The 27,559-nt window shown below is 40.4% G+C and overlaps 1 protein-coding gene across 1 annotated transcript in view; it reads left to right on the top strand.

Moving 5' to 3' along the window:
• The first annotated feature begins 12,371 nt into the window (after nt 1–12,371).
• LOC109936550 (protein APCDD1-like) overlaps nt 12,372–27,559 on the top strand; it is a 29,849-nt gene continuing 14,661 nt past the window's right edge. Inside the window, exons 1-3 of the mRNA XM_020535150.2 lie at nt 12,372–13,254; nt 22,090–22,270; nt 26,235–26,766. Coding sequence (XP_020390739.1) covers nt 13,185–13,254; nt 22,090–22,270; nt 26,235–26,766 — 783 coding nt within the window. The 5' untranslated portion in view covers nt 12,372–13,184. The remainder of the gene's footprint in view (nt 13,255–22,089; nt 22,271–26,234; nt 26,767–27,559) is intronic.

The following is a 27,559-nucleotide window of genomic DNA, read 5'->3' as shown; positions in this document are numbered from 1 at the left end:
TTTAGTAAACTTTTGTTCCTATCTGAATGCTGACCTTCTGCACTGTAACAATTCTGTAATTCAGCCTTCAGCTGAACATTCAGAAGAAACCATTAGGAGAAACAAAAAAAAATGCCACTCATTTTGAGAAATGCTGACATGTGAGAAAGGCCAACCGAATGAAAGTGGATGGATGTTGAAGGTAAGGCAGGCTCCGTTGACACCAGCAAGGGAGATTGTTAGGTAGTTTAACCCCCTGTCTTTTCACAGCCCTGATCTATTTCATATCCTGCAGCTCTTGAAATTCCATCTCTTTAACTGCCTGGAGACCAAATTTTAAACTAAAACAAAACATGTCAGGAGTTGTTATACTTGAGAGCAAACTAAGGAGCTGTGCATATCCAAATAAGCTTCTCCATAATTCAGGTTAAGTGGGGAGAGGGTGTTAATTGCGGTCGGTCTGAATAGTCGGGAGTTAAAATGGTCTCATTGATCCCCCCTCTTGCTTGGCAGTCACGGCACTCTATACAAAGTAATCCGAGAGTGACCTGTGTGTGTCCAGGAAAGCAGCAGTTGGCAGCGTTTGATGGAATTATTGTCACTATGGACGTGACTGAGGGAAACTGAACAAACTGGAATCTTGTTGGAAAACAACAGGTCCTTAATTTGGATCCATCAGGGAATTGTAGTCTCGCCTTAGACTCGCAGTTAATTGTTAGTACACATGGGGATTTCCAAATGTTCGATCACTGGAATCATTTTTTTAACATCAGATCCTAAAACTAACAGTTTCCTAATCCCTCTGTGTCTTTCTGCAAACACAGGGAGCCTCAACACCCTTTATGTGAGTTATTTTCTCAGTGCTATTAGTATCTTACTTTTGAAGCTGACTTTTAAGTGTAAGCAATAGAGTTTCCTCCGGTCAGAATTAACATGGCTAAATCTGCAATCTCAGTTTACAGCACACTGCAGGTTAGTGTGCAGTTCTCACTCATCGGGTTTACAGGAATAATAACACTTACCTCTAGACAGACCCATTAAGTATTAGACTGGCACACAATCAGAGTAGGGAAATACCAAACTTATCCAACACAAAGGAAGTACACCAGGCTTTCAAACACCAGCAAGAAATTTATCATTCCTGGTTTATCTCCCTGTAGGTTGCACGTTCAGAGGCAGCATGTTCATACTCCGAACTTGATATCTTAGATTGTTGCAATAATATCCTAAATCCATATACATAATTGCATAAATATCTTTAATGCAACAAAACATTCTTAGTTTGCACTCCCAGTTCTGCTGTTGGCACAAGGTTTTTATTTTATTCATTTGTAGTGTGGTCTACACTGACTAGGCCAGTAATTATTGCCCATCTCTAATCAGAGTCATGGACAGAAAGAAAAGAGTTTTAAGCAACACTGCTCCATCTCCAACACCCAACCGTTCTCCCTCTCATTACAAAACAGAAGGCAACACAAAAGGCAGAATGAGGGGCCTTTGAGTTGGGATCCCAATGTTGGAGTGGCATTGGGTGGGGTGGGGTGCATGGCCCCGTACTAAGTGGAAAGCAGCCACCCAACATTCTAATATTCCCTAAACTGACCAATTAGTGTCCAGGTGGTGACCTTGTGACCAATTCTCCAAGTCATGGGTAATAAATTATAGCCTTTCAAGGCAATTCATGAAGGTACAGTTGGATTTTTTCTGTCAGCTTGTGGGTCCCCAACTATGCCAGGAACAGGTTAGCTGCTGGAGGTAGCATTCCTGTGTTGGACCAGGGCTGGAGAGGTGATAGATTGAGTAGTATAAGTCTATACTCTCTACAGTTTAGAATAAACAGCGACAATCTCACTGGAGTATGTAAGAGAGTGAGAACACCGTTCACCGTGGCTGGAAAGTCCAGTCCTTGGGGGCATAAATCCACGTCAATGTGATAGCTCTTTAGGACTTAGATGAGGAGATATTTTTTCGTTCAGATGACTTGTGAATTTTTGGAAGTCTCAATCCCAGACAATTTAGAGATACAGGGATTGCACATGGAAGTAAAATTAAGGATCAACCAAGGTGACAGAGTATGCTTCAGGAGCTGCATAACTTACCCCAGCTCAAATTTCCTACTTTCTAAGTGTAATCTTCAAATAAATGGATAATGAGACCTCCAGACATGCATTAAAGATCCAAAATCTATTTTAAAGTCACGCCTTGCACATTTTTAAAATATCCACCATAAAGTTTTGTTTCCAGATTTTGAATATAAATTACTGAAGTAAAGATTAAAGGCTGTGAGTGTACCCTTTGACCAGTAAGAGGATTGTAGGCCTCCATTGGTGGGAGCATTGGTGGGATTTGGGCATGTAGATTGGAAAAAAAACTAAATTAGAGCAAACATAATACTTGGGCACCACACTCAAAGAACAAGGGCTTGAGTAGGATGCAGAGGAGATTTACTAGATTGATAACAGGAGTGAGAGGCATCTGTTAAATGCAGAGACTCAAAAAGCTGGGATTGTTGTCCTTTGAGGAGATTAATAGAGCCTTTCAAAACCGTGAAGGGATTTCAAGACGTAAATAAGAAGGAACTGTTCTAACTGGCAGAAGAACTTGTAACCAGAGGACGTGTTTAATGTACTCACAAGAGAGCCAGAGGTGAGGTGAGGATAATTTATTTTCCTGATGTGGTAAGTTGTTAGGACTTGGAGCATGCTGCTTGAGTATCTGGTGGAAGCTGACACAATAATGACTTTTGAAAGGGAATTGAATTAATATTTAAAGAAAATTACAGCTTTGGGGAGATACAGTGGAGTCAGGTTAATTGGAAGATACTTCCAAAGAGTCAAATGACCTCCTTCTGTGCTGCATGGTTCTTTGATTTTGTGCAGATCTTGTTCCAACAGGTCAGTTCCCTTCATTTATTTCAGTCCCACTTAATAAATTCCTGCTTTCTATTCTCCCGGTTTCCCCATTTTTAAACTTGTGTCCCTTATTGTTTGACAAATAGAAATCTTGAGGGGCAAGTCATCACCAGGTTGCTCTGAAATATTTCCAAACGACAGTGACAGGGTCCTCGAAACGGGATTCCCATTTGACTTCTCAATCAACAATAAATGGACTACAAAGTGCTTTGGACATCCTGAGTTCATGAAAGACTCTGTCTAAAAGTAAATCTTTCTTTTTCTTCAATATTTTACAACAGTGGAAGATGTGGTAGTGATGAGTAGTCATAATTGGGGAGGAAGGAAAACGGAACATCAGAATGGTAAAGGATTCAATACTCAAATCTATTCCTTGCACGTTAGATCCCTGAACATTTTTCAATTCCCAGATCCTCCACAAATGATTGTTACCACACATTTACCAATTGCACTCTAGCATCTGATTTAACTAATGCCAATCTGCTTATTCACAGAACTTTAGCGTCTTAAAGGTGACCTGAACTGATCTTTTTAAATTTGAGTATGGCTTTTTTTCCCTAGCCTTCTTCGGATAAAATATATAATGAAGTGAATGTTGAACAATAATAGATGGACATCAATCACTTATACTGCCTCACGTGCTGCTTAAGTTTAACATTCCCATGAAATATGTATTGGAATGGTTTGTGGTGCAGAAAATATAACATTAATAGCAATTGCTATTGTAGATACCACATGTGCCTCAGCACAAATATTTCCAGGTATATCACTGATATGTGCCAAATTAACCTATTTATTGAATTTCTCCAGAATAAGGGCTGCTTGATACGGTCCCCAAACCTGAATCATGTGTCTTTTAAAAAGTAAATTGTCACATAATTCTATATGCCTTGGCCCCATATTTTTACTGTCTTTCAGTGAACTTTTGTGACCATTGTAAAATTGTAAGTTTGAAGCATACTGGGGTTGGGTGGTGCGGGGGGAGAAGGGTAGTGGGAAGACATTTTGTCTAGAGCTCCCCCTAGTGTGACACCATCAACAGGCATCTGTCAGCTAACCTACGGTTTCCCATGTGAACTGCACTAGATCTGCTGCAAGTTCACAGATCATGTGCTTTATACTTTTTTTTCCACGTAATATTTCAGGAGAATCCTGAATTGGGAGTTTGAGCCAGGATCCCAACATTGGGGTCACATCGGGGTCATGGGCCAATGAATGATTTGAATCAGCACAATACAAGGCAGCCGCACGATAATAGAGAGGTTATGTTTCTAAAATACTAACCCAGGAAAATGGATTAATGGATCAACACGAGTTCAAATCTGCCCATGGCAATTACAAGAATTTAAATTCAATTAATTAAATAAATCTGGAATTTAAAACAAATAGCACCAGTATCAATAATGGTAATGAAGTTTGTAATTTTTGTAAAAACGGCTACTTGGTTTACTGATGTCCATTAGGAGAGGGAATCTGACCCACTCATGGCTCCAGATCCACAGCAATTTGGTAGACACTTAATTTTCTCTGAAAACACCGAGTAATCTTCTCCATTGCTAAAGTAGCTCACCATCACCTTCTTAAGGCAATAACTGCTGGTCCTGCCACCAACATCCTGTGAATGGGCTTTTTTTAGAAAGCATTTGTTTATAGGACTAAACCCGCTAGTGAATCTGGCCTGTATTAACAACATCGGTTTCTCTTTACGTAGCACCTTTCAGTGTTGTAAAACACCCAGAGGCATTTTACAGGAACATTATTGGACAAAAAGTGACACCAGGCCACATAGAGGTTTCCAAAAGATGCAGATTTTAAAGAGCAACTGGAAGGAGTAGATACTAAGGTAAAATGTATAGTGAGGGATCTCTGAACCGAGGACTTAGGCAGCTGGAGGCAGTCCCAAAACTATCATTAAAACATCAAAAATAACTTGTATTCTTATAGCACCCTAATTAAAAGTAATCCCAAAGCACTTCATATGAACAGATGAAACATGGTAGAACTACAAGGATAACAAAAATCACGATAACAAACAGCACACAAAACAATTCTATTCACTGTATCTCGGTGCATGACAATAATAAATCAAATCAAAAGTTTGTAAGAAGGTTTTTAAAGTTAGAAAGGATGTTAGGTGGTTGATAATGTTTGGAAGATGATTTCCATCACAAAGGAACTAGATAATTCAATAGTCTGCCACAATCATGTTTGTCCATATCTCTTCATCATCTTCTCCTCCCATCATTTATCCAGTCTAATCTTGATTGTTTACATTGATTCTATTCAACTCAGCAATTGAGTATCAAGCTTCACTATTCTGTGTAAAGGAGCTTCTCTAGCTTTTTAGTTCAAAGTCTTTTGCATTTAATTTTATTTCAACTGCCCTTCGTTCTTGGGCTCCCTTCACAACTCACCCAGCTACAAATAAACAGTCTGATTTACCAGTCCTGTCCTATCCTTTCATAATGTTAAAGGCTTCTGTCACACTGCCTTACAATCTGCATTGTTTAACCAGAAATAAACTAAAGTGAGTGAGATCATGGAGAGATTTATAAATGAAGGCAGTAAATTTCAATTTGCTGCTTTGGCCATAGGCTGCTTTGTAAACAGAAAGGGGCTTGGCAAAGATGAAATCCCAGCCAAAAAGTTCAAGCATTTATTATCAGACCATTAGGACCTTCTCCTCTGATGGAAAGTAGGCTCCACTCCACAGAAAATGGACAGTGCAGAAATTGTCACATGACACACAAGCAAAGGCAATGACTACGGCTGCATCTCACTCCTTAGCGTCACAGAGTAGGCCCTAGCTACAGTCCTACTTGAAAGACTCCATCTCCTAGCAGAACAAGTGTAGCCAAAAATACAGTACAGTTTCTGTGCCATCAGATCTACTGTGGACATGATCTTCTCCATACAGTGACTACAAGAGGAATGTAGGAAAGTGGCATCCCTCTTTGCCTTCCTTTGGTGGATCTAAGTAAGGAATTCAAAGCCATCCACCAAAGCTCCTCAATTTCAACTGCTTCCACCATGAAAACAGAACAGTTTGATGGCTTTACTTCTGAGAGTTTCAGAATGATGAAGAGAGTGAAACAGGGCTCTGTCCTAGTCCCATTCTGCCATTCTCTAGCCCTTCGCCTTTGCTGCACATTCGGTTGGAGTTGGCTTGTTCCCATGGCAGGGTCCAATATATGTAAAGTGAAAGTGAAACAAAAGTGAAGCATTATATGCCCTGATTCGAGAACTCCACCATATTGGTGATGCTTCATTAGTCTCTCCACATGGAAACTCAGCCATAAAGACTCATGAGCTATCTCTCCCATGCCTGTAACTTGCTCTCCCTGACTATAAGCATCAAGGAGACCATGATCATATGAGGCTGTTGTATCCCTGACCTTAGTCCTACTAAACAACAGCCGAGTAGAAGTGATTAGCAAATTCTGCCACATCAAATCCATGTCAACAGACAATAAATTGTTTGATGCAAAACTTGACACATACAAAGGGAAAACAGCTACTGCCTTTGGCCCACTCATGAAACACCAGTGGGATAGCATCACGTTGACTTTTAGAGCCAAGCTGATAGGATATAAATCCTGCGTCCTCAGCAGATTGTTGTGTGGCTGTGAAAATTGGATGGTTTACAGCCATCAAGAAAAGACGTTCAACAGTTTCCAACTTTGCTGGCTGCAGGACATGTTCTGGCAGGACAAAAGCACACAAGCAGCACTCATGCAGGGTTGACATCATTGGTTTGGGCACACCCACAAGATGGAAGATGGTCACATATTCTCTTAAGGATTGACGTCTTCAGTTATCAGCAAAGGTGATGAAGACATGCCATCTGAAATGATTTGTTTCCTGCATGTCCATCATGTTTCATAGGTGGAAGAAAGCCAATGATGTCTTTGGGAGAAAGTAGAAGCCAGCAAGTGAGCAGAACTGGCAATGATGAACCTCCAGCCAAATAAAAACATAACATTCTCATCACAGAAAGGCAAGAAAGGGAAAAAGGCAGCAGTAAAATGAAAGAAAAATATGGATTAATCTGCTTTTCAGGAAATGTGCATTATTTAAAACATTTATATATAGAATCCCCACAGTGTGGAAGCAAGCCATTTGAGTCTATCCCTGTAACACTGCATTTCCCATTGGTAATCCATCTAGCCGGTACATCCCCTGACACTATGGGCAACTTAACACGGCCAATCCAACTAAATCTTCATATCTTTGGACTGTGGGAGGAAACCACTGCACCCAGCAGAAACCCACATAGATAAGGGGCGAATACGGGTGGCACAGTGTCTCAGTGGTTAGCACTGCTGCCTCACAGCACCAGGGACCTGGGTTCAATTCCACCCTTGGGCGACTGTCTGTGTGGAGTTTGCATATTCTCCCCATGTCTGCGTGGGTTTCCTCTGGTTTCCTCCCACAGTCCAAAGATGTGCAGGCTAGGTGGATTGGCCATGCTAGATTGCCCATAGTGTACAGGAATGTGTAGATTAGGTGGGTTTATAGGGGAATGGGTCTGGGTGGGATGCTCTGTGGGTTGGTGTGGACTTGTTGGGCCGAAGGGCCTGTTTCCACACTGTAGGGATTCTATATAAAAAAAAATATGCAAACTCCACACAGACAGTCACTCAAGGCTGGGATCAAACCTGGCACTGTGAGATAGCAGTGCTAACCACTGAGCCATCATGCCACCTGCTATGAAAAAAGGGTGTGAAATATTGTATTACACTGAATGTTGAAAGAGAAAAATAATAGTTAATTAGCTTTATAGGATTATAGCATGGTGTTTTTGAATTATAAGAATGTGCGGAGTAGGAGCTGGAATAGGCTGTAAGATCACTACAGTCTGCTGCACCATTCACTATGACCCTGGCTGCTGTTTTACCTCAATACCATTTTATGCCCCTATTCCTGTATCCTTTGTTTATTGTGGTGTCCCAAATTTATTTATTTACACAGAAAAGAAAACTCAAGTAAAAACCAAAAGAACTGCGGATGCTTTAAATCAGGAAGAGAAACAGAAATTGCTGAAAAAGCTCAGCAGGTCTGACAGCATCTGTGAAGAAAAAAATCAGAGTCAATGTTTTGGGTCCGGTGACCCTTCCAAAGAAAACTCAAGTGTTGTATTTATGAAATCATATTAACCTAAATGGGCCGAATGACCTGCTCCACACTATCAGAATTCTACGATTCTATATTGTGCAACACATAGTTGAGAAATGCTGATAGATTACCCATTGACAAAACCACGTATTAAATTTAATTTTAAAAAACACAAGCAAGGTTTAATATTCCGGGAAATATCCACATTGGTTATACCAGCCTTCTTAAAAATAACAGTAGTTAAATTTGTATGCATTTACTGCTGCTTTTCACCATTTTGAATTTACTTACATTATGCATCATACACCATGCACGTTCCTATACAGTCCATGGTGTGCAGGTCACACAACCATGGAAACTATACCACTAACCCTCTTGAATAACTGACTCTATCCTGCTCCTGTTTTTCCCTTTGTGCTCCATGTATCCATTACCTGCGTGAGCAGAGTTTGATAGGCCCTGGAAATAATATAAACCATAGAATCAAGGAATCCCTACAGTTTGTAAGTAGGCCATTCATCCCATCCAGTCCACACCGACCCACTGAAGAGCATCCCACCCACACCCAACCCCACCCCCCCACCCTATAACCCTGCAATTCCCATGGCTAATCCTCCTAACCTACACATGCCTAAACACTATAGGCAATTTAGCATAGCCAATCCATCTAGCCTGCACATCACTATAATTGTTGAATATTCCAGTCTGTCATGACATTTAGTAGATGGTGGATTAATGACATGGCCAGACTATTTTTATCTCCCAGTGGTTGTAAATTGAGTATATCCAAGTCTTCTTGATCAATATTACTCTAGATATGGAACTACAGAGGTATGAATGTATCTTTGTAGAATAATTATCAGACAGTCTTCTAGCACAGACTTTGTTTTCCTATTTAAATCATGGAATGAAACATTCAAACCTGCTCATTGGCATTTTAATGATGAAATATCTTGGGAATTAGCTGTATTTTGGGCTGGCAATTTCTTAATCTGTTGCTAGGATTTCCAACACAATGATTTATATTGAGAAAGGTGCAAAGACATCCAAGTGACAAAACAGGCACAATACAAAATTCCAAACTATATAACTACCAAAGTAACACAGAAGAGTTTAGTCATTTATCCATGTGGCATTTCCATACGTCATTGCAAAAACACATTAAGATAATGCACATGTAAATTATATGTAATAACCAGTACTATTATTTTTACCTGAGTTAAATCTTATCAAGATCTTCAAAAGCAGGGAAGTAATTTACAGGTGCTGGAATGTCACCTAATCACCATTTTTAGTGGGAGCGTTCAAGGAACACAAGGTTATACCCATTATTAATATTTTTATGAGTGCTGTTTTTATACTCCATACCACAACAAACATTCTTTACAAAATGAGAGTTAAAATGGTCTACAGGAATGCCTTAGCTCTGTTAGAAAGGCCAAATTGTTCAGCTAAAAGTAACACTGCGTTGCAGAAATTTGAAATAAAATCAAAATGCACAAAATATTAATCAATCATTCTCCTTCAAACATAACTTGGCTATCTCTGTTTTTGCAGCATTGCTTTCTCCTACTTACTTCATTTTGCAATTGTGACTGAGTTTCATTTGAAACAAAACAATCCCAACACTTAAGGTTTGAGCAAATTGAAAATGAGGGAAGTCAAATGGTCAATTCATTAAACTGATGTGAAATGCTTTCATACATCACCATGGTCATTAAAGAATTGGCAGTCTTGTCTCATCATTTAATAAACTAAGCACTCTCTTGTCCCCTTGATCTGGAGTTAGAGTCTTCCAGAAAATACAGTATTTTTGTCATTTTTGTAAAATTATCAAGAGGGGAGAGTTTAAACTCTTTTGTATCCAATGATAATTCTCCGTACCTGTGGGATAATCCTTAATATGACTGTTTGAGTTTTTCAAAGAGAAACAACACCCTGTGATCCTCTGTACTAAGAACAGTGATAAAGAACAGAGGCAGGTGTTGTTTTGAAGATAGCAATGGCAAGAGTAAAAGATAGTTAGCTAGAGACAATCAGGGACACCCAAAATTGTCTTTGAGTAATATTGAGTCAAGTTAATACTGCTGAAGTGGATATGACAGAATTGGTTTTGTTTCCATCTTCCCTGAGATTTCTACCAATCCCACCCTGGAGGTAGACTAAAATATGTGCAAATACATGTCCATGACTATAAATAATAGATCAGTTAAAGAAACAAAAAAAAAATTGGCATAGGATATTTTGTGACCTCAGAATATCTTAAAAGCACTTTCTAGTCAATGAAATGACTTAGGAGTGTAGTCCTTGTTGTAATGGGGAAAGCATGGCCACCAACTTGCACACACATAGCAGAGATAATAAGCAGATTATCTATTTAAGTGATGTTGATTGAGGGATAAATATCAGCCAGAATACAACAGGGCCTCTTGTGACACAGTGGTAGTGACTGCTGTGAGTCAGGAGGCCCAGGTTCAAGTCCCACTTGCCCCGATATGTCACAATGTGTCTGAACAGGTTGATTGAAGAAATACCTGCTGGAGTCAATTTCTCTGCTCTTCTTTGGCCAGTACCAAGGGATGTTTCACATTAGTCTGAACTCAGCAATGGCTCAGTTGGTATGAACATTCTGATTAGGAGCAGAAGTAGGCCATTGGGTCCTTCAAGGACAAAGTTCTGAGTCCAAATCCCATTGGACCAGGGGTTGAGCACAGAAATCATGGCTGACACTCCAGTACAGTACTGAGAGGACACTGCCAGGCCTCTGTAGAGTGGAGGTGAAAAATCTCATGGCACTATTACGAAGAAGAGTAGGGCAGTTATCTGTAATGGCCTGGTCAATAGTAATTGCTCAGTCAACATCACAAAACAAAAACAATTACATGGTTGTTATCTCAATATTGTATGTGGGCTGTTGCTGTGCACATATTGGCTACCACCAATATTTTCTACATTACAACAGTGACTGCACCCCAGAAACTCTTCATTGCCTGAGGCCTCCAATCATTGTGCAAAGTGCTATATAAATGCAAGTTGTTATTTTTTTTCTCTAAGCATATCATTCAGAGTGATAGTCTGATAACATTAAAATGTGATTGTTGTGTGCTTTCTCTATGGTCACAAAATGTTACCGCTTCTTGCATTATCATGATTTTAGCATGACCTAAAAATAAACTCGTGGGAGGAAGGGAGTAGTTTTGAAGCTGTCATACTGCGAAAGGATGTGCAGGCTCATTCAACAGTGGTCAGGCTAATTCAGCTGAGATTGACTGCAATAGTTTACGCTGACAGGTAAAAACACTGCAGGGCTTGAGAAACCATCTGTGATAGAACTCAGAAGAATTTGAGAGAACAACTCTCCATAAAACACAGTCAGTAGTGTCAGTTTATGTTGTCAGTGAGGTGATCGAATGTGAGATCTTGCTGTCTCTTATCCTATTGTCTTGGCTCCAATAACAAAAATGTGTTTGAGGTGATGGACTGGCACGAATACAGGGCAGTGAAGCCCTCCTCTGTGTGTACTTTACATGTCTAAAAGGTAAGGGCTCTTATGGCACACTGGTAGACTCCCTACTCTGAGCTAGGAAGCCTGGGTTCAAACCCCACCTGCTCCGGAGGTTTGTAGTAATATCCCTGAACAGGTTGACTAGGAAAATATTTACAAAAGGAAAACTGCTGTTTGCAGGATTCTGAACATTGAGTTCTTTATCCAGTGGGCTGGTGGGGTTATTTGTGTGTGCGCGCACCAGAAAATGAACTTTACAATGGACCAGTTCCATTTCAATGTTATTTTGAAACTCAAGTTTTGGTTCACTTGGGTGGATTTTAAATGAAACCAACGTTAGACTGCTTCCTAGAAATCTCATTTACCAGTTTTATGGAGTCAGATGAGGGCATGTTACACAGTACTGCATTGTCACTTCCACAAAACTGAGTACAGTTATGGGTGTGTACCAAGGTGCAAGTGGCAGGAACCGCGCCTTGGATCTAGTTTGGAATTGGCCTCTTGTCTCTTATCCTAACTCACTGCTGCCCTCTAGTCTTTGATATCCACATCGGTGACAGGGATTGTAATTGGAGGTTGCAGAATGGATTGAACTGAATTAACACTGTAACCTTTTCTAAATAATTGACATATAACATAGCTTACTGACGTAGGATGTGTGGGGATAATCGGCTGCAATGTATCAAAAGGAAAGTAGCAAGGTTTCTGAAAGAAGAAAATGAGGTTAGTTGAATTCTCTGCAGAGAGATAACACAGGGACGGCAGGCCGAATGGCCTGTACTACCCTCCCAATTCTGTGATATAGCGAGGCAGCGACTTCTAACCTAGCGCCTGTCCTAACCATACTGGAGCAAGAATTTTAAGAAGTTGCCCAAATTGCTCAGAGATTAGAAAGGGGATTCGAGAGGCGAGGTGGGATTTGATTTCCCAGTCAAAAATCAGTGTTGTGTAAGAATGAAAGGACGTTTCCTGGATAAGTGTCTTGGTGGAAAAACAACAAACCCTTCAGTGTGTGTGTGTGTGTGCGCGCCACAAGAATGATCGTCATAAACTCATCCCTTTGATACAGCGCCTCAGAGGCAGAGTCTCCACCTCCTGACCCACAGCCAGTGTTGATGTGCTTGGGAACTGAGAGGCCTCGCCACAAACACACACACACATACACAGAGACAGAGACATTCTCAGACCCTCTCTCTCCTGCACACACACACACGCACACACACGCAGACAGAGACAGACACAGACTCTCTCTGTCTCACACACACACAGACAGACACAGACTCCCTCTCTCACACACACACTGTGTAGCAGAACACTCAAAGCTTCCAGCCACCGCTCCTTGGGTGCGCTGTCCTAAATCTGAGGCACTTTCACACTGCCTCAGCTTCCGTTTGTTTTCTTGGAAAACCAAAGGAAAAAAACTAAAAGAGAGAGAGAAACTTCTGCGCAAATTAGCTGTTGGAATTCAGCGGCTGGTTTACCGGCAGTCAGAGAGAGCCTGGGCTGTGAGTGAGGAATAGAAAGGGAGAGATATCTATCTCTAACCCCCTTATACACACACACACATAGACACACACAGACATACTGTGAGAAGGACAGCTTGCAGCGGTCGCTTGGCTTCGGAAGTAATCCCGGGAGTGAAGGCGGATCAAGAGGGGGAGCTCCGGGACAATATGAACGGGATGTGGAAACAGCGGCTGGGAACGGTGTCCCGGTCGCTTCTACTGACATTCATCATCACAGGTAAATCCCTCTGTCCCGGCTATAGAGAGACTGCTGCTATCAGTGTCTGTTTGTGCATGTTCGTATTGTCCGTGTCCATGTGTGTGTTTGTGTCCTTTGTCCATGTATGTCCATGTATTTGTTTGTCATGTAAATTCGAAACTCTCGTGTCCATGTGTATGTCCTGTGTACATATATGTTTGTATGTCCTGTGTACATATATATGTTAGTATGTCCTGTGTACATATAAATATGTTTGTATGTCCTATGTACATATATATGTTTGTATACCCTGTGAACATATATATGTTGGTATGTCCTGTGTACATATATATATATATGTTTGTATGTCCTATGTACATATATGCTTGTACGTCCCATGTACATATATATGTTTGTATACCCTGTGTATATATATATATGTTTGTATATCCTGTGTACATATATGTTTATATGTCCCGTGTACATATATATGTTTGTATACCCTGTGTACATTTATATATGTTTGTATATCCTGTGTACATATATATGTTTATATGTCCCGTGTACATATATATATGTTTGTATGTCCTGTGTACATGCGCGTCCGTGTGGGTTGCTACGGTACTTAGAGTCATGGAGCCACACAGCCCACACACACACACACCGTCACCTGTCCAAAACAGAAGTTGCTGGAAAAGCTCAGCAGGTCTGGCAGCATCTGTGGAGGGAAATCAGAGTTAACGTTTCGGGTCCGGTGACCCTTCCTCAGAACCTGTCAGTTGTGTGCGTGTTGCATGTATGGGACTCAATCGAGCGCATTATCCCCGGAGCCTCAGTCTCTACGGGAGGGGCAGCTGGATGGAAGTCCCCCTACCCCAACCCCCGATGGGGTTTGTAACTGCTCAAGGCCACGGAGCCAGACTATCAGGGCTTGGAGTGTGAGCTCCGAAACCCACCCAGTAGTGGGAGTTAGAGAGGAAATTGATAAGCTGGCCGTGTGTGAGAATTCTGAAAAGCAGATGGAGCCTTTTTCCAAATTAGCTTCTCTTATGTATAATTGGTTGTAGAATTAATTTAGTGCGCTGTTTCGCGTTCTCTCTGAAATTAAGGCTCTGGTTTATGTGGGTAACAAAATAGGTTCTGTGAAGTAGGACAAACTGGTATTTAAAAAGCAACAGAGGCGGTGGTTTAGAAGTGCAAGTGATGGGGTGGGTTGCTGCTTTATAAACCGCAGGATGTTTGTGAAAGCTGAGCAACACTCAGATCAGCGAGCGTAGCCCTGTTCCCCACTCCTGTATCAGAAGGAAAGAGTTCACCCAGAATAGAAACAGTCTGCAAATCACTGAAGGGCTGGGGATCGGGACAATTCTTTTTAAAAATCTCCATCTGTTTGAAATTATCGAGCGACCTTTTTTCTTTGCTCAATCCAGTAAATTAAATCAGGGCCGACCCGCAGTAGAAAGTCTGCCCGATCTGAAGATGTTCTGTCAGAGTTCTCCCAACAATCTCAGCCAAAGTAAATCGCTGGGCAATTATTATCATCAGCCCCTTCCTGATCTGTAACAACTGTAAGGGGATTTCTCTCGGAGCCTGTTAGACTGCGAAATGCTCGGCTTTCTGTTTGCAAACTTCAACCTGCTGAGGCTTAACGTTGTGGCAAATATGTCAGTCCATGTCGAGAAAAACAGACAAAAATAAACGGAACGTCTTCTTCCTGACTGGGTTTGTACTGACATTCGCAGCTTTGGCTTCTGCTAAAGCGGTTTGTTCAGAGGCGGTATCAAGATGCTGGGTCTGTGCCAGAGTAAAGACTGTCTTTAAAAACATAGCCCTATCTTATTAAAACGATACGAATCCACTCGCCCCTTCCACTCCCACTTAGCCTCTCCGCAGGGGCTGATTACGAGATGAGGACAATGTACACAGACCGGGAGCCGTCTGTCACTGCATTTCAAGTGTAGAAGCTTGAAAGGCATCCCTTAAGTGGCCAAATAAATGGAGGAGGCTTCTAGTAGCTTCTAGGGAGAATGGGTTATTTCACTCCCGATTCCATGCTTTCCTATATAAAAACCAAAAGAACTGCGGACGCTGTAAATCAGGAACAAAAACAAAGTTGCTGGAAAAGCTCAGCAGGTCTGGCAGCATCTGAAGGAAAAAACAGAGTTAACGTTTCGGGTCCGGTGACCCTTCCTCAGAACTTGAGGAACTTTGTTTTTGTTCCATGCTTTCCTATGCTTGCTAGCTCTCTATCCGTTAAACTTTATCTTCTGTTCTCTGTGCTATCATCTTTGCCTTTCATTCTGTCCGTGTCTTCCATTCTACTCTCCTCCGGTTCCATTGTCCATTTCCAGTCACACCAAGTAACTCTGAAGGTATCTTCCCAGCATTAATCGCTTTTCATGCTCCCACCACAACCTGCACTTGTTTTTTTTGTCCACCAAAAAAAAGGATCATTCCTTCAAGTGCTTGACAGAAATGTGTTCTGAGCCAAAGAAGTTGAGGTATAACAGAACTAGGTTCTTTATTTTGAAAACGAATCTCTTCTAAGGAGGATCTTTGCAGAGGAGAATCAACAGGGTGTTGCCTGGGTTGGAGTGATTCAGTTCTGAAGAGGAAGTCAATAGGTTGGAACTGTTTTCCTTAGGCTGACTGGGATGGGGGGGAGGGGGTGGTTTTGGTAGTCTGATTGAGGTGTACGCAGTTATGAAAGGCATCAACAGGGTAGATGGGCAGAAACTTTTCCCATCGCTAAAGGAGTCAAGAACCAGGAGAACACTCTTAACGAAAGGAGCAGAAGATTTTGAGTGGATTTGAGAAAATATCTCTTCACCCAGAGGGTTGTGAGACTCACTGTCTAAAAAGATGGTAGAGGCAGGAACCTTTAAGAGCTACTTAGATGATCACTTGAAACAGTATAGCATACAAGTCTGTGGGCCAAGTGCTGGAAAGTGGGATTAGAATAGATAGATGTTTGATGACCACCTCAGACATGATGGGCCGAAGGGCCTTTTGTTGTGCTGTAAAAACTCTATTACTCTCTGACTCTAAGACATTCTGACAGTGGAGTTATTGAGGGCATGGCACTGATGTCAAATAGATTGAACTAATTGATCAGATTCAGTCAGAGTGTATTACCATTCACTAGCTAAGCAGTCAACAATAAGAGCCTTACAATTCAATTTAAAAGTGTTGCTAAGGCGAGCAAAGTTATCATAAAGTGGATTCTTTGAATATCCATGCTTTCTCACAGACCATAGTTGTGACAGAAATCGTTGTGTCTTGTGTGGAAAAACATCAATATAATTAGTTCTGGATTGTTCCAGCAAAGAGCAAGTAAACATACAAGAGGGCTGAAAATATCCTCTGTGCTCTAACCCTCTGTGGTTCAAAATAAAATCTTTAATGATGCATTTAATGAATCTGAGATTGCTACTTTCAGTTTAGGGTCAGCCAGTCATTGCCTGTTTCACATAACTGAAACTCTTCAGGGGACATTTAAACACTAACCAGAATATATATTTGCATAACACGGTCTCTCACAGTTAGAGTTTTGAATATTTAAACGGAAGGGAGAGTGTCTTCACTCTAATCGATTTAGTTGCAATAAAACAACTTTCAAACATACTCAGGAGTCCAGAATCCAAGTTTGATGCTACTCTGAATTTACAGCCCATACAATGTTAAACTGAAATGGCGTTTCTCCAGTTTCCAAAGTATCTCACCGCACCTCGATCCAAACCCTTGATTTTCCACAAATGTAGTATTGGTAAACAGTTTAAGTATTCAAGAAGACAGCAGCCTAAGGGGCACTTCACCCTGCAAAAAGCCATTGTCATGGGAGGGGATAAGGAACAAACTTACCTCATCCAGTCATAGAAGAAAAGGAGTCAATGGGAAGAAGACAATGAAATTCCCAAAGTATGTGCAGGACTCTTTCCTCAAGCAGTTCTACCAGTGCAGAGATAGCATTATACCTAATTAAGAGAGTTTCTAAATGGTTAGAATTGATGTATGGTGTCCCACAATGTTTAGTTTTAGGCAACTGCTATTCACAGCATAGAACAGTGATTTCACCATAAGCCCAGAGAGAGTGGAGATAATATTTACAGATAATGCTCTGCAGAAGATTAAAAGAAACTGCAGAGAATTACTGATAAGATAAGGGTAATGGGCTAAAAAGACAGATGGAGCTTAATATCAATGTGAAATATTTAATTTCGTTAAACAAAATAACAATATTTATATTCTGGATGGAAGTAGGCTTGTTATTACTCAGAAACACAAGGATTTTTGTAAGGCATTAAAGGCAGTGCCTTGCACAAACAAATGACAATCTCAAACAAAGGCATTTGGCATGCTTGCCTTTATTGGTCAGTGCATTGAGTATAAATGTTGGGAGGTCATGATGCAGCTGTACAGGACATTGGTTAGGCTACTTTTGGAATACTGTGTTCAATTCTGGTCTCCCTGCTATAGGAAGGATGTCGTGAAACTTGAAAGAGTTCAGAAAAGATTTACAAGGACGTTGCTAGGGTTGGAGGGATTAAGTTATAGGGAGAGGCTGAATAGGCTGGGGCTGTTTTCCCTGACTGTCGGAGGCAGAGGAATGACATTATAGAGGTTTATAAAATTATGAGGGGAATGGATAGGGTGAAAAGCCAAGGTCTTTTTCCCAGGCTGGGCAAGTCCAAAACTAGAGGGCATATGTTTAAGGTGAGAGGGGAAAGATTTAAAAGGGATCCAAGGGACAACTTTTTCACACAGAGGGTGGTGCGTTTATGGAATCATCTGCCAGAGAAAGTGGTGGAGGCTGGTACAATGACAACATTTAAAAGGAGTCTGGACGGGTATATGAATAGGAAGGGTTTAGAGGGTAATGGGCCAAATGCAGACAAATGGGACTAGAGTAATTTACGATATCTGGTCGGCATGGAAGAGTTGATCTGAAGGGTCTGTTTGCATGCTGTGCAGCTTTATCACTCTTTGACTCTAAAAGAGAACCTAACCATCATCCCCTGAAATCAATGGTGTTACCATCACTGAAACCCCTACTATCAACACCCTGGAGATTAGCTTGAACAGAAACTGAACTGGATTAGCTATATAATGTGACTCAAGAGCAGCTAGAGACTGTAAATTCTGTGATGAGTATCTGTCTTTCTGTCTCCTCAATGCCTGTGCAAGGCACAGGTGAGGAGTGGAGTATTTCCCACTTGCATGGATGGATGCAGCTCTAATGACATTCAAGAAGCTTAAGACTATCCAAGACAAAGCAGTCCCCTTGATTAGCACCCCATCCACAACCTTTAACATCCATTCCCTACATCAGTGATGCACAGTAGCAGCAGTGGATGCAATCTACATGATGGACTATAGCAAGGTTGCCTAGACAGCACCTTCCAAACCCATGACTAATTCCATCTAGAGGGACAAGTGCAGCAGAAGCATGGAAAACCTGTTCGTTCCCCTCCAAGCCACACACCATCGTCATTTGAACAAATACCACCGTTCCATTAACTCAACATTCTGGAATTCTGTCCCTACCTGCAGTGTGGGTGTTCTTACACTCAAGAACTACAATAGTTTAAGAAAGTGGCTCACTACTACCTTCAGGCTAATGAGGTGAAATATTAAATGCTGACCTAGCCAGTGATATCCAAGTTCCCTTGAATGAATTTTTAAAAGTTCGAGTCTGCAAAAATATTGATGATATTCTAGGTTTTATCACAAGATGTAGAATCTAAAACCAATGCCAAGCCTGCACATGACCTTAAAAATACCTCGGGTAAGTGTGCTCTGACTAGACTAGACTCCACACTGTAGAAAAGACATTGAGACTACAACACAACACATTCATGTTGCCTGAGTTTGAGCAAATACAATACAGAAAAGACTTGAACTGTGAGATTTGAAGAGTTAGGAGTGGAAAAGTGTTAGAAAGAAATGCCCTGCTTTGTGTGTGAATGAACCGTTCAGCTTTGCTGTTACCAGCACTGACCTCCAGTGCCACCACCACCATCTATTTCTCTCTAACCTTCTTCTCCAAGAGTAATGAGGAAGCAGGAAACTACTAACTCCTGTTCTCTCACCTTCAGTTCCATCCACATGGTAGTTCAGAGTGGAGGAAATCTCAGCTGACAAGCTTTTGTGTGGGAGGGACTAATGCAGATACAAAATGTTTTGAAGGAAGATCTTCATTGAGAAGTTTCCTCACTTCTTCACCCATTAACAGGTTAGCCTCATTTGGAGGATAGTCCTTCTGGTGGTACATTAAATATGGATTTGATACAACCTATCTTGTGCTATATAGCAACAACATCAAAGATCTGAGTTCAATGTTTATCATAGTATCAGTGTTGCTTCCGTCTTACAGTATGCTGGCATATTGCTTTATAAAGGATTAACATTAATTCTGTTTCTTTTCAACCTTCTGCTTTCTCTTGGCTCCTTTGAGTCAGTGCCACGGCACCAGTGCTGGCTCATACAATCAAATAACTTGAACAGAAGAAGCATTGTACCATAAGATTTGAAATACAGCAAAATCAGGATTATTCCACTGTGTGTTGGAAAAGAAGATGAGAGCAGTGATAAATTATGTAATTGCACAATACTGTATTCCTATTTTAATTAAAAAATGATAACAACACTTTTTGATTAATAAGGATTAATCTGAGGGACAATCACCTGCTCCAAAGCAATTCTAAGCTTGTTGTGAGCACAATAGGAATGTGTTAGAAGACTTGTGTATAATTAATGGGGCCAAATTAAACTTGTCATCTAGTACAGATTCTGCTTGCCAATAGATACCAAATGCATATTATTCCATCTGCTGTTAAAGGTGGCTATTAAATAGTCTTTGAAGCTACTAGCTCTTTATTCATCAGAAGCTTCCTGTTCAAGATGCTTTGAAGGAACTGGCAAAAAAGCAATAGACATGATCATTGTGATATGAACTAGTATTGACTCACCTTGTAAAGATATAACAGTTGTCACCTCTAGCAGAAACTAAAGAAAATGTCAGAGGTTGCACTGTCACACTCCTGTATCATTCATATGTAATCTATTCCCAAAAAAGGATGTCAGAGATAACAAGAACTGCAGATGCTGGAGCCAGAGCCAATACAATGTGGAGATGGAGGAACACAGCAGGCCAGGCAACATCAAAGGAGCAGAAGGTTGAAAAGAAACAGAATTAATGTTAATCCTTTATAAAGCAATATGCCAGCATACTGTAAGACGGAAGCAACACTGATACTATGATAAACATTGAACTCAGATCCTTGATATTGTTGCTATATAGCACAAGGCAGGTTGTATCCAACCCATATTTAATGTACCACCAGAATGACTACTCTCCAGATGAGGCTAACCTGTTAAAGTTGACGGTTCGGGTTGGGACCCTATTTCACAAATCTTTCCTGCTCCTCTGATGCTGCCTAGCCTGCTGTGTTCCCCCAGCTCCACACTGTATTGTCCCAAAAACGGATGTGATGTGAATGGGGGACTTGGCACCAGAAATCTCTGCACCTATTTTCGTTTCCAACATTTTGCCCTGAACGTGGCTGTTAAGATGGTTCAAATCAGGGGAAATCAACCCCAAACAGCTCAGAATTCCTTGCAGGTCAAAAGAAAGGGTTAAATAGACAACAAACTGGCTTGGCATTTAAACGTTCTGTAGAAGATTTTTCATGGATTTTCATGTGAATCGTTAGTTGAGGATAATTGAGAACAAGATCCACTGTGAGAATATTGGCCCAATCTCAGACCTGGTTTGCAGAAGAAGGAAGTGCCAAGGCTTTCGAGGAAGTTTGACAACATGTTGTATCGAATGTCAACTGAAGGTCAGGTCATGTTTTTTTTGATATCAACCAATAGCAGCTTGTAATTGGGTTGAGAGTTGCCACCAAATCTCCTTGCAGTGCTAAGTGTAAGGGCTTATCTAATCAACAATAGAGGAGGATAAACCACTCAACTCTTAACAAGAAGAGGCACTTGGCTTAACAAAAAGTTAAACCAACATGCCACTTTGTGTTGGTGAACCTAACTAGATTCTGTAGTTCATTGTGTATCATGGCAGACTTTGATTTTGATTGTGAAGTAAACTAACCAGTTTGTCTTATTCAAAATAACCAAGTCAAGCAACAAGCTGAAAATTGTTGAAACTACTTGAATCATAAAATATCAATCAAATCACATTTAATCCATGTTTTAATCTCAAAATTATACACATGCATGTACACAGAATAGGGAAGCAGATGTAGGCATGAAGTGTGCAAAGATGAGTAGGATTGTCTCGGGGATATATCCCTACTTGTGAAAATCATGCCTTTTAACACACTGAGTATTCCCAGGATATACTCCAAAGGTAAGCTTCGAAGGTCCATTCGTTACAAAAAATCATGTACAAATTTAGTTTGAACTTATAGATAATTAAAATTTGATAAACTAAAGTCATTAGCACAAAACTTAAACGGGAATATTCTTTTTCTAAAAAGTTCATGGTATGTTTATTTTTTAAATTAATAAATCTAGAATGAATTCCCAGAGCAAGTGGTAGAGGCAGGTACAATAACAGCAATTAAAAGACATCTGGACAGGTACATGGATAGGAAAGGTTTAGAGGAATGTGGGGCAAACGCAGGGAAATAGCACTAGTTTAGTTTGGAAAACCTGGTCGGCATGGAGGAGTTAGACTGAAGGGTCTGTTTCCATGCTGTATGACTCTGTGACTCTAAATCTGAATTATTACTTGTTAATTTGTATAACAACCTGAATTAAGGAGTTCATTGGTTAGCACTGTACTTGCTGTGTTTAATGTCGATTTACTTATGTTCATCTGTTATAGATATTACATTACATCTGTCTTAATTCCAGGACTGTGTAGTGCTTCATCTCTCCATTCCTCAGAGGGAACTTCCAGCAGGTCCATCGAGAAAATCCTGGGCAAATTTAGCAAAGATTTTCAATGTCATCACATGTTGAAGCACCTGTACAATGGAGCCAGGATAACTGTGCAAATGCCCCCTCAGGTAGAGAGCCATTGGGTCTCTACAAAGTGAGTAAACAACAGTCAACTCCACTGATGTGAATAACTGTTAAGCAGATAATTCTGTTAAGATGATTTCCAATTTATAGCTGTTCAATTCCCAGACAAGGCACAAGAAAATGTTAATCCAGAACTGATTTGTTCTATCAATACTTGTCGTATTATTGCCTCTCTGAGATAACTTCTCTTATTCCTCCTTTGCTGCATATATGCCATTCCTGATATCCTCCTCCTTGTATCCATAGTGGTTTCAAATTAAGGCACATTTCACTACTTCAATCTTTTTGTTCTTTCATTCACATGACCTCTAAACTACTAAACTTTTCCTCTTAGAATCTTTTTTTTAAAACATTCTATCATTTACTTGCTATTTCCTGATCTAGAACGTTGTGGGAAGTTAGGAAAGAGATTGCTGGGCCCCTTGCTGAAATATTTGTATCATTGACAGCGATGAGTGAGGTGCTGGAAGACTAGAGGGTAATGTGGTGCTATTGTTTAAGTAAAGTGGTAAGGAAATTGCAGGGAACTATCAATTGGAGAGCTTTATGTCAGTGGTGGGTAAGTTGTTGGAGGGAATTCTGAGGGACAGGATTTACATGCATTTGGAAAAGCAAGGACTGATTAGAATTAGTCAATATGGCTTTGTACATGGGAAATCATGTCTCACGAACTTGATGCAGTCTTTTGAAGAGGTAACAAAAGATCAATGAAAGCAGAGTGGTCAACATTGTCTATATGGACTTCAGCAAGGCATTCAACAAAATTCCGCATGGTAGACTGGTTAGTAAGGTTACAGCACATGGAATCCAGGGGAAGCTAGCCATTTGATACAAAATAAGCTTGAAGGTAGGACACAGAGGGTGCTGGTAGAGGGTTACTTTTTGAACTGGAGGCCTGTGACCAGCGGTGTGCCACAAGGATCAGTGTTGGGTCCACTGCTTTTCATCATTTAAAGAAGTAATTTGGATGTTGTGGTTGTGCAGGATATTGGTACGGCCACTTCTAGAATACTGAGTTCAATTCTGGTCTCCCTGCTATAGAAAAGATGCTGTTAAACTTGAAATTGTTCAGAAAAGATTTACAAGGATGTTGCTGGCATTGGAGGGTTTGAGCTATGGGGACAGGTTAAATAGGCTGGGTTTCTTTTTCCCTGCAGTATCAGAGGCTATGGGGTGAGCTTGCAGAGGTTTATAAAATCATGAGGGGCATGGATAGGGTGAATAGCCAAGGTCTTTTTCCCAGAGTAGGGAAGTCCAAAACTAGAGGGTATAGGTTCAAAGTGAGAGGGTAAAGATTTAAGAGGGGCCTGAGGGACAACTTTTTCATGCACAGAGTAGTGCACGTATGGAACGAGTTGCCAGAGGAAGTGGTGGAGGCTGGTACAATTACAATATTAAAAAGGCATCTAGTTTGGTATATAATAGGAAAGGTTTGGAGGGATATGGGCCAAATGCAGCCAAATGGGGCTAGATCAGTTTAAGATACCTGGTTGGCAAGAACAAGTTGGATTGAAGAGTCTGTTTCGGTGCAGTAAAACCCTATGACTACTCAGCTTTCTCACCTATGGCCTCCATCTCTTATAGTGAGATTAGAACTCAATCCTCAGGATATTAACCTTGCGCTCTGGGTTACTGGTCCAGTAATATTATCGCTATGCTTCTGATTATGTTGTATCAACAATTTATTTATCAATGTCAGTCAAATACTTTGAAAAGAAGCAACTGTTAGTTATTATTGTCAGTGGAATGTTGTATCTCCAGCTAAGGAGGAACAAGAGAAGTAAATTCAGATAAGCAATAATAATACTGGAAGTATTGATAAGATAGAGCAATTCCCAATTCTAATTACTGCCCATGGTTTAACTGTCCTGTATAAAATTTTTCTTTACCATGTTTTACCAGAAGCAAAGATGGAGAGAGAAATTGGAAATCAACCTGTTAATTGTTCATATCGTAACATTACAATCAGTATCTTCCATCTTTTCAATATCCCATAGCATGTTTAGCTAGCAATTAAATCTAAGAAATTGCACAACCACATCTCTAATACATAAATCAGAGACACATCAGTAAGTAAATGAAGTGCAAAAGTAGGCTATTTATTTTAGCTGGATATCATACAACTAGAAATGCCAACTAGGATCAGAAAAAAAAGTGTTCAAAACTTAGAATTGAATTTGTTAACATATCTAAAGGTACAGCTTAATTTCAAATTAAGTTTAGTGCAGATGAGTGTGAGATGTTTTAGTAAATTAGTATTGTTATTAGACCTGACTCTAAACATACCCAACCAAAGCAAAAATAGCGTATGGAGCAATATAACAAAATAGTCAAATATTTTGAAGAAAGTTATGATCAAGCTGCACAGTGCTCTTTGGCCAGAACAGCCTTACTTTGGTCATCAAGACACAATTTCTAGCGCATTACAGTGTAAAGGGCCTGATTTATGAGGAAGGACTGAAGTGACTGGGCTTTGCAACTAGTCAGAGAAGTGATCTTACAGGCAGGTGCATAAAATCATTAAGGGAGTGGCAAAAATGAATCCAGAATGCTACTTTAAATTCACTTGTTGAATAAGAAGTCCCAGACTCAAACTAGTAAATGTAATGTTAGGACTATCTTCGAGATATTTTTAAAAGAAAGACTTAAGTGCAGAATCAATTCAAAGATGGAATTGTAAATGGCATAACATTGGAATAATTTATAGAACAGTAGAGAGCTGTAGAATGGATGAATTACATATGGCCAAATGATCTTTGCCACTTATAATGATTGTTATTTGTAAATATCCTACAGATAGCAAACTTCAACACATTCTTTTGTTCAGTTGATGCACTCATCAGTAGTCACTAAATGTTTTTGTTCGGCTGGGGTTAGTGAGGTTCATGCTCTGAAGTAGAATGTTTTCCTATATTCTGTACAGTAATGGTGTTAGTTACTGTAGGGTCAGGTGTAATATAGATCACACTCATATTAATGTCATAATTTTACTCTCAGCAACTGAAGGCACAGTTGCCAATGTCCAGGCAACTGAAGTCCGGGATATGCAAGAGACTACAACTGGAGGAGTTCTCAAACAGTAGTAGGGCTGGAGAAGATTACAAAAATTTGGAGGACGTCTTGAGGCCATGATGGGATTTGAAAATAAGGATGAGAACTTTAAATGAAGGTGTCGCCAAGTGTGAACCCAATATAAGGTTTTTTAAGAGTAGTGAAAGGGAGGCAACCAAGCAGGGTGTTGGAATAGTCAAGTCTAAAGGTAACCAAGGCAGGCATAAGGATTTCAGCAGCAGATAAATGAGACAATAACAGATTTGTATGTTGCAACAGAGGTGGAAGTAGACAGTCCTGGTGATGGGTTGGGTATATATGTCAGAAGCAATTCACAGTCAATAATGACACAAATGTTCTGGTTCCACCTGTTTGCCAAGGAGAGGAATAGCAACAGTTTACTTCTGTCAATGATAATTTATTATTTAAGTGTATGAACTGTTTACTGTTCTAGGGCAAAAATATAGATGCTGAAAACTGTGTTCTCTTGATCATTGGTGTGACAGAAGTACAAAGCTTCTTTTATCTACACTGCTCTGGCGGTGTTCCTTAGTTACTTCTTCTTTCCATCGTTGTCTCTCAAATAGGAGAACATCGTTTTATACTGAGTCAGCTCCTGACTCATTGTTGATGGAACTGATTTCAAAAAGAGGGACAAACACACTTGGATCTCTGTCACAAGCATCTCAAAATAACCAGTTAATGAAATGTGAAGAAATAGGAATAGCTTTTATTCCCAACCTCTTGACTGATGTAGATAGACAGTGCAGATGTAGGCTTTAAGAGAAAGAAAATAGGATTTTGTTTCTTAAAGATCATGCTGAAATGTCTATTTTTCAAACAACTTTCAAACTTTGTAAATTATGCTCAAGCCAAGTGCTATTACCTCACTGATTGTGAAGCTAATTATCTTCTCTCTGCAGTTGCGAAGTGAGACCAGGCCCTGAGTTCATTACCAGATCCTACAGATTTTACTCCAATAACACATTCAAGGCTTATCAGTTTCATTATGGAGACAATCATTGCACACACCCCACCTACACCTTCGTGATCAAAGGGAAACTCCGATTGCGCCAAGCTTCTTGGATCATTCGAGGAGGAACCGAGGCTGATTACCACCTTCACAGGGTGCGGATCGTCTGTCACAACAAGGTGACAGCTGAGGAGATGAGCCTGAAGCTGAACAGGTCGTGCCCGGGGTTCATACCAGGAGAGAAGGTGTGGGAGCCGAACGTGAGCTACAACCTGTGGAGCGATGATAACGGGTGCAACTGTTTCCAGGCTCTGAACTTTGCCATGCACGAACTGCAGCTCCTCAGGGTCGAGAAACAGCACCTACACCACAATCCTGAGCATGTGGTGCAAGAGCTCTTTCTGGGGGATATCCACACAGATTGGTCCCAGAGAATGTATTACAGACCCTCCAGCTATCAACCTCCACTACAGAATGCCAAGGTAACTCTAATTTCCTGACTTGTATTATAGAAATCTAGGTGAAGTTCTTGTTACCCATAAATCCACAGAGATTCCTCTGTATGTAACTTTATCATTTATTTGTTACTTACGTTTTGAGCATTAGCACCAGGGGAAACATGGCAGCCAATAGCAAGACATTAACTCATGGTAGCGTATAGTTTGTGTCTGCCACTGTTATTGGATAATATCATTGAACACCTTACCTTAAATTATCCTGAGTTCAAAGTCACTTTAAGTTAATAATCTGGATCCAAGTTATTTTTATTGAAGGTTTTTCTTAATTAATTACTATTTATGACATTAAACACTTGAAGAGAAAAAATACAGAGTTGTGGAGAAAGAGCATTAATTGGGATTAATTGGTATAGCTCTCACTGGGTCAGCACGAGCACAATGGGCCTCATGGCCTCCTGTTCTGTAATCTTCTTTGATTCAATCGTCTTACTTTTTTTTATTCACTTCTTCAAACACTCCATGTTAGGTCATGCTGTTAGCTTAAAGCAATCTTTTTGATTTCAAACCACTACTGAGTAGAAATTTGGAGAAATGGAGGTTGCAAGCTTTTTGCCGAAAGTCAAAACTGAACAGAACTCAGCAGTAGGGTAACAGATGGCAGGAGTTGTACAGCCAAGTTTCAGGATAATGGCTTGAAAGTTGTTCAATGAATTGAAGCCCAGTAATTACACAAGATATAGAGCAAATTAAAAAATTGCTCTTGGAAATACCTGGTATTTTACAACATCCTTAAAGTTGTGCCAATAAGTATGAGTCA

The sequence above is a fragment of the Rhincodon typus genome, chromosome 4, assembly GCF_021869965.1.
Source record: "Rhincodon typus isolate 14 chromosome 4, sRhiTyp1.1, whole genome shotgun sequence".
NCBI classification, from domain to species: domain Eukaryota; kingdom Metazoa; phylum Chordata; class Chondrichthyes; order Orectolobiformes; family Rhincodontidae; genus Rhincodon; species Rhincodon typus.
The sequence above is the reverse complement of the archived record's forward strand: the minus strand, read 5'-3'. Positions and strand labels throughout refer to the sequence as shown.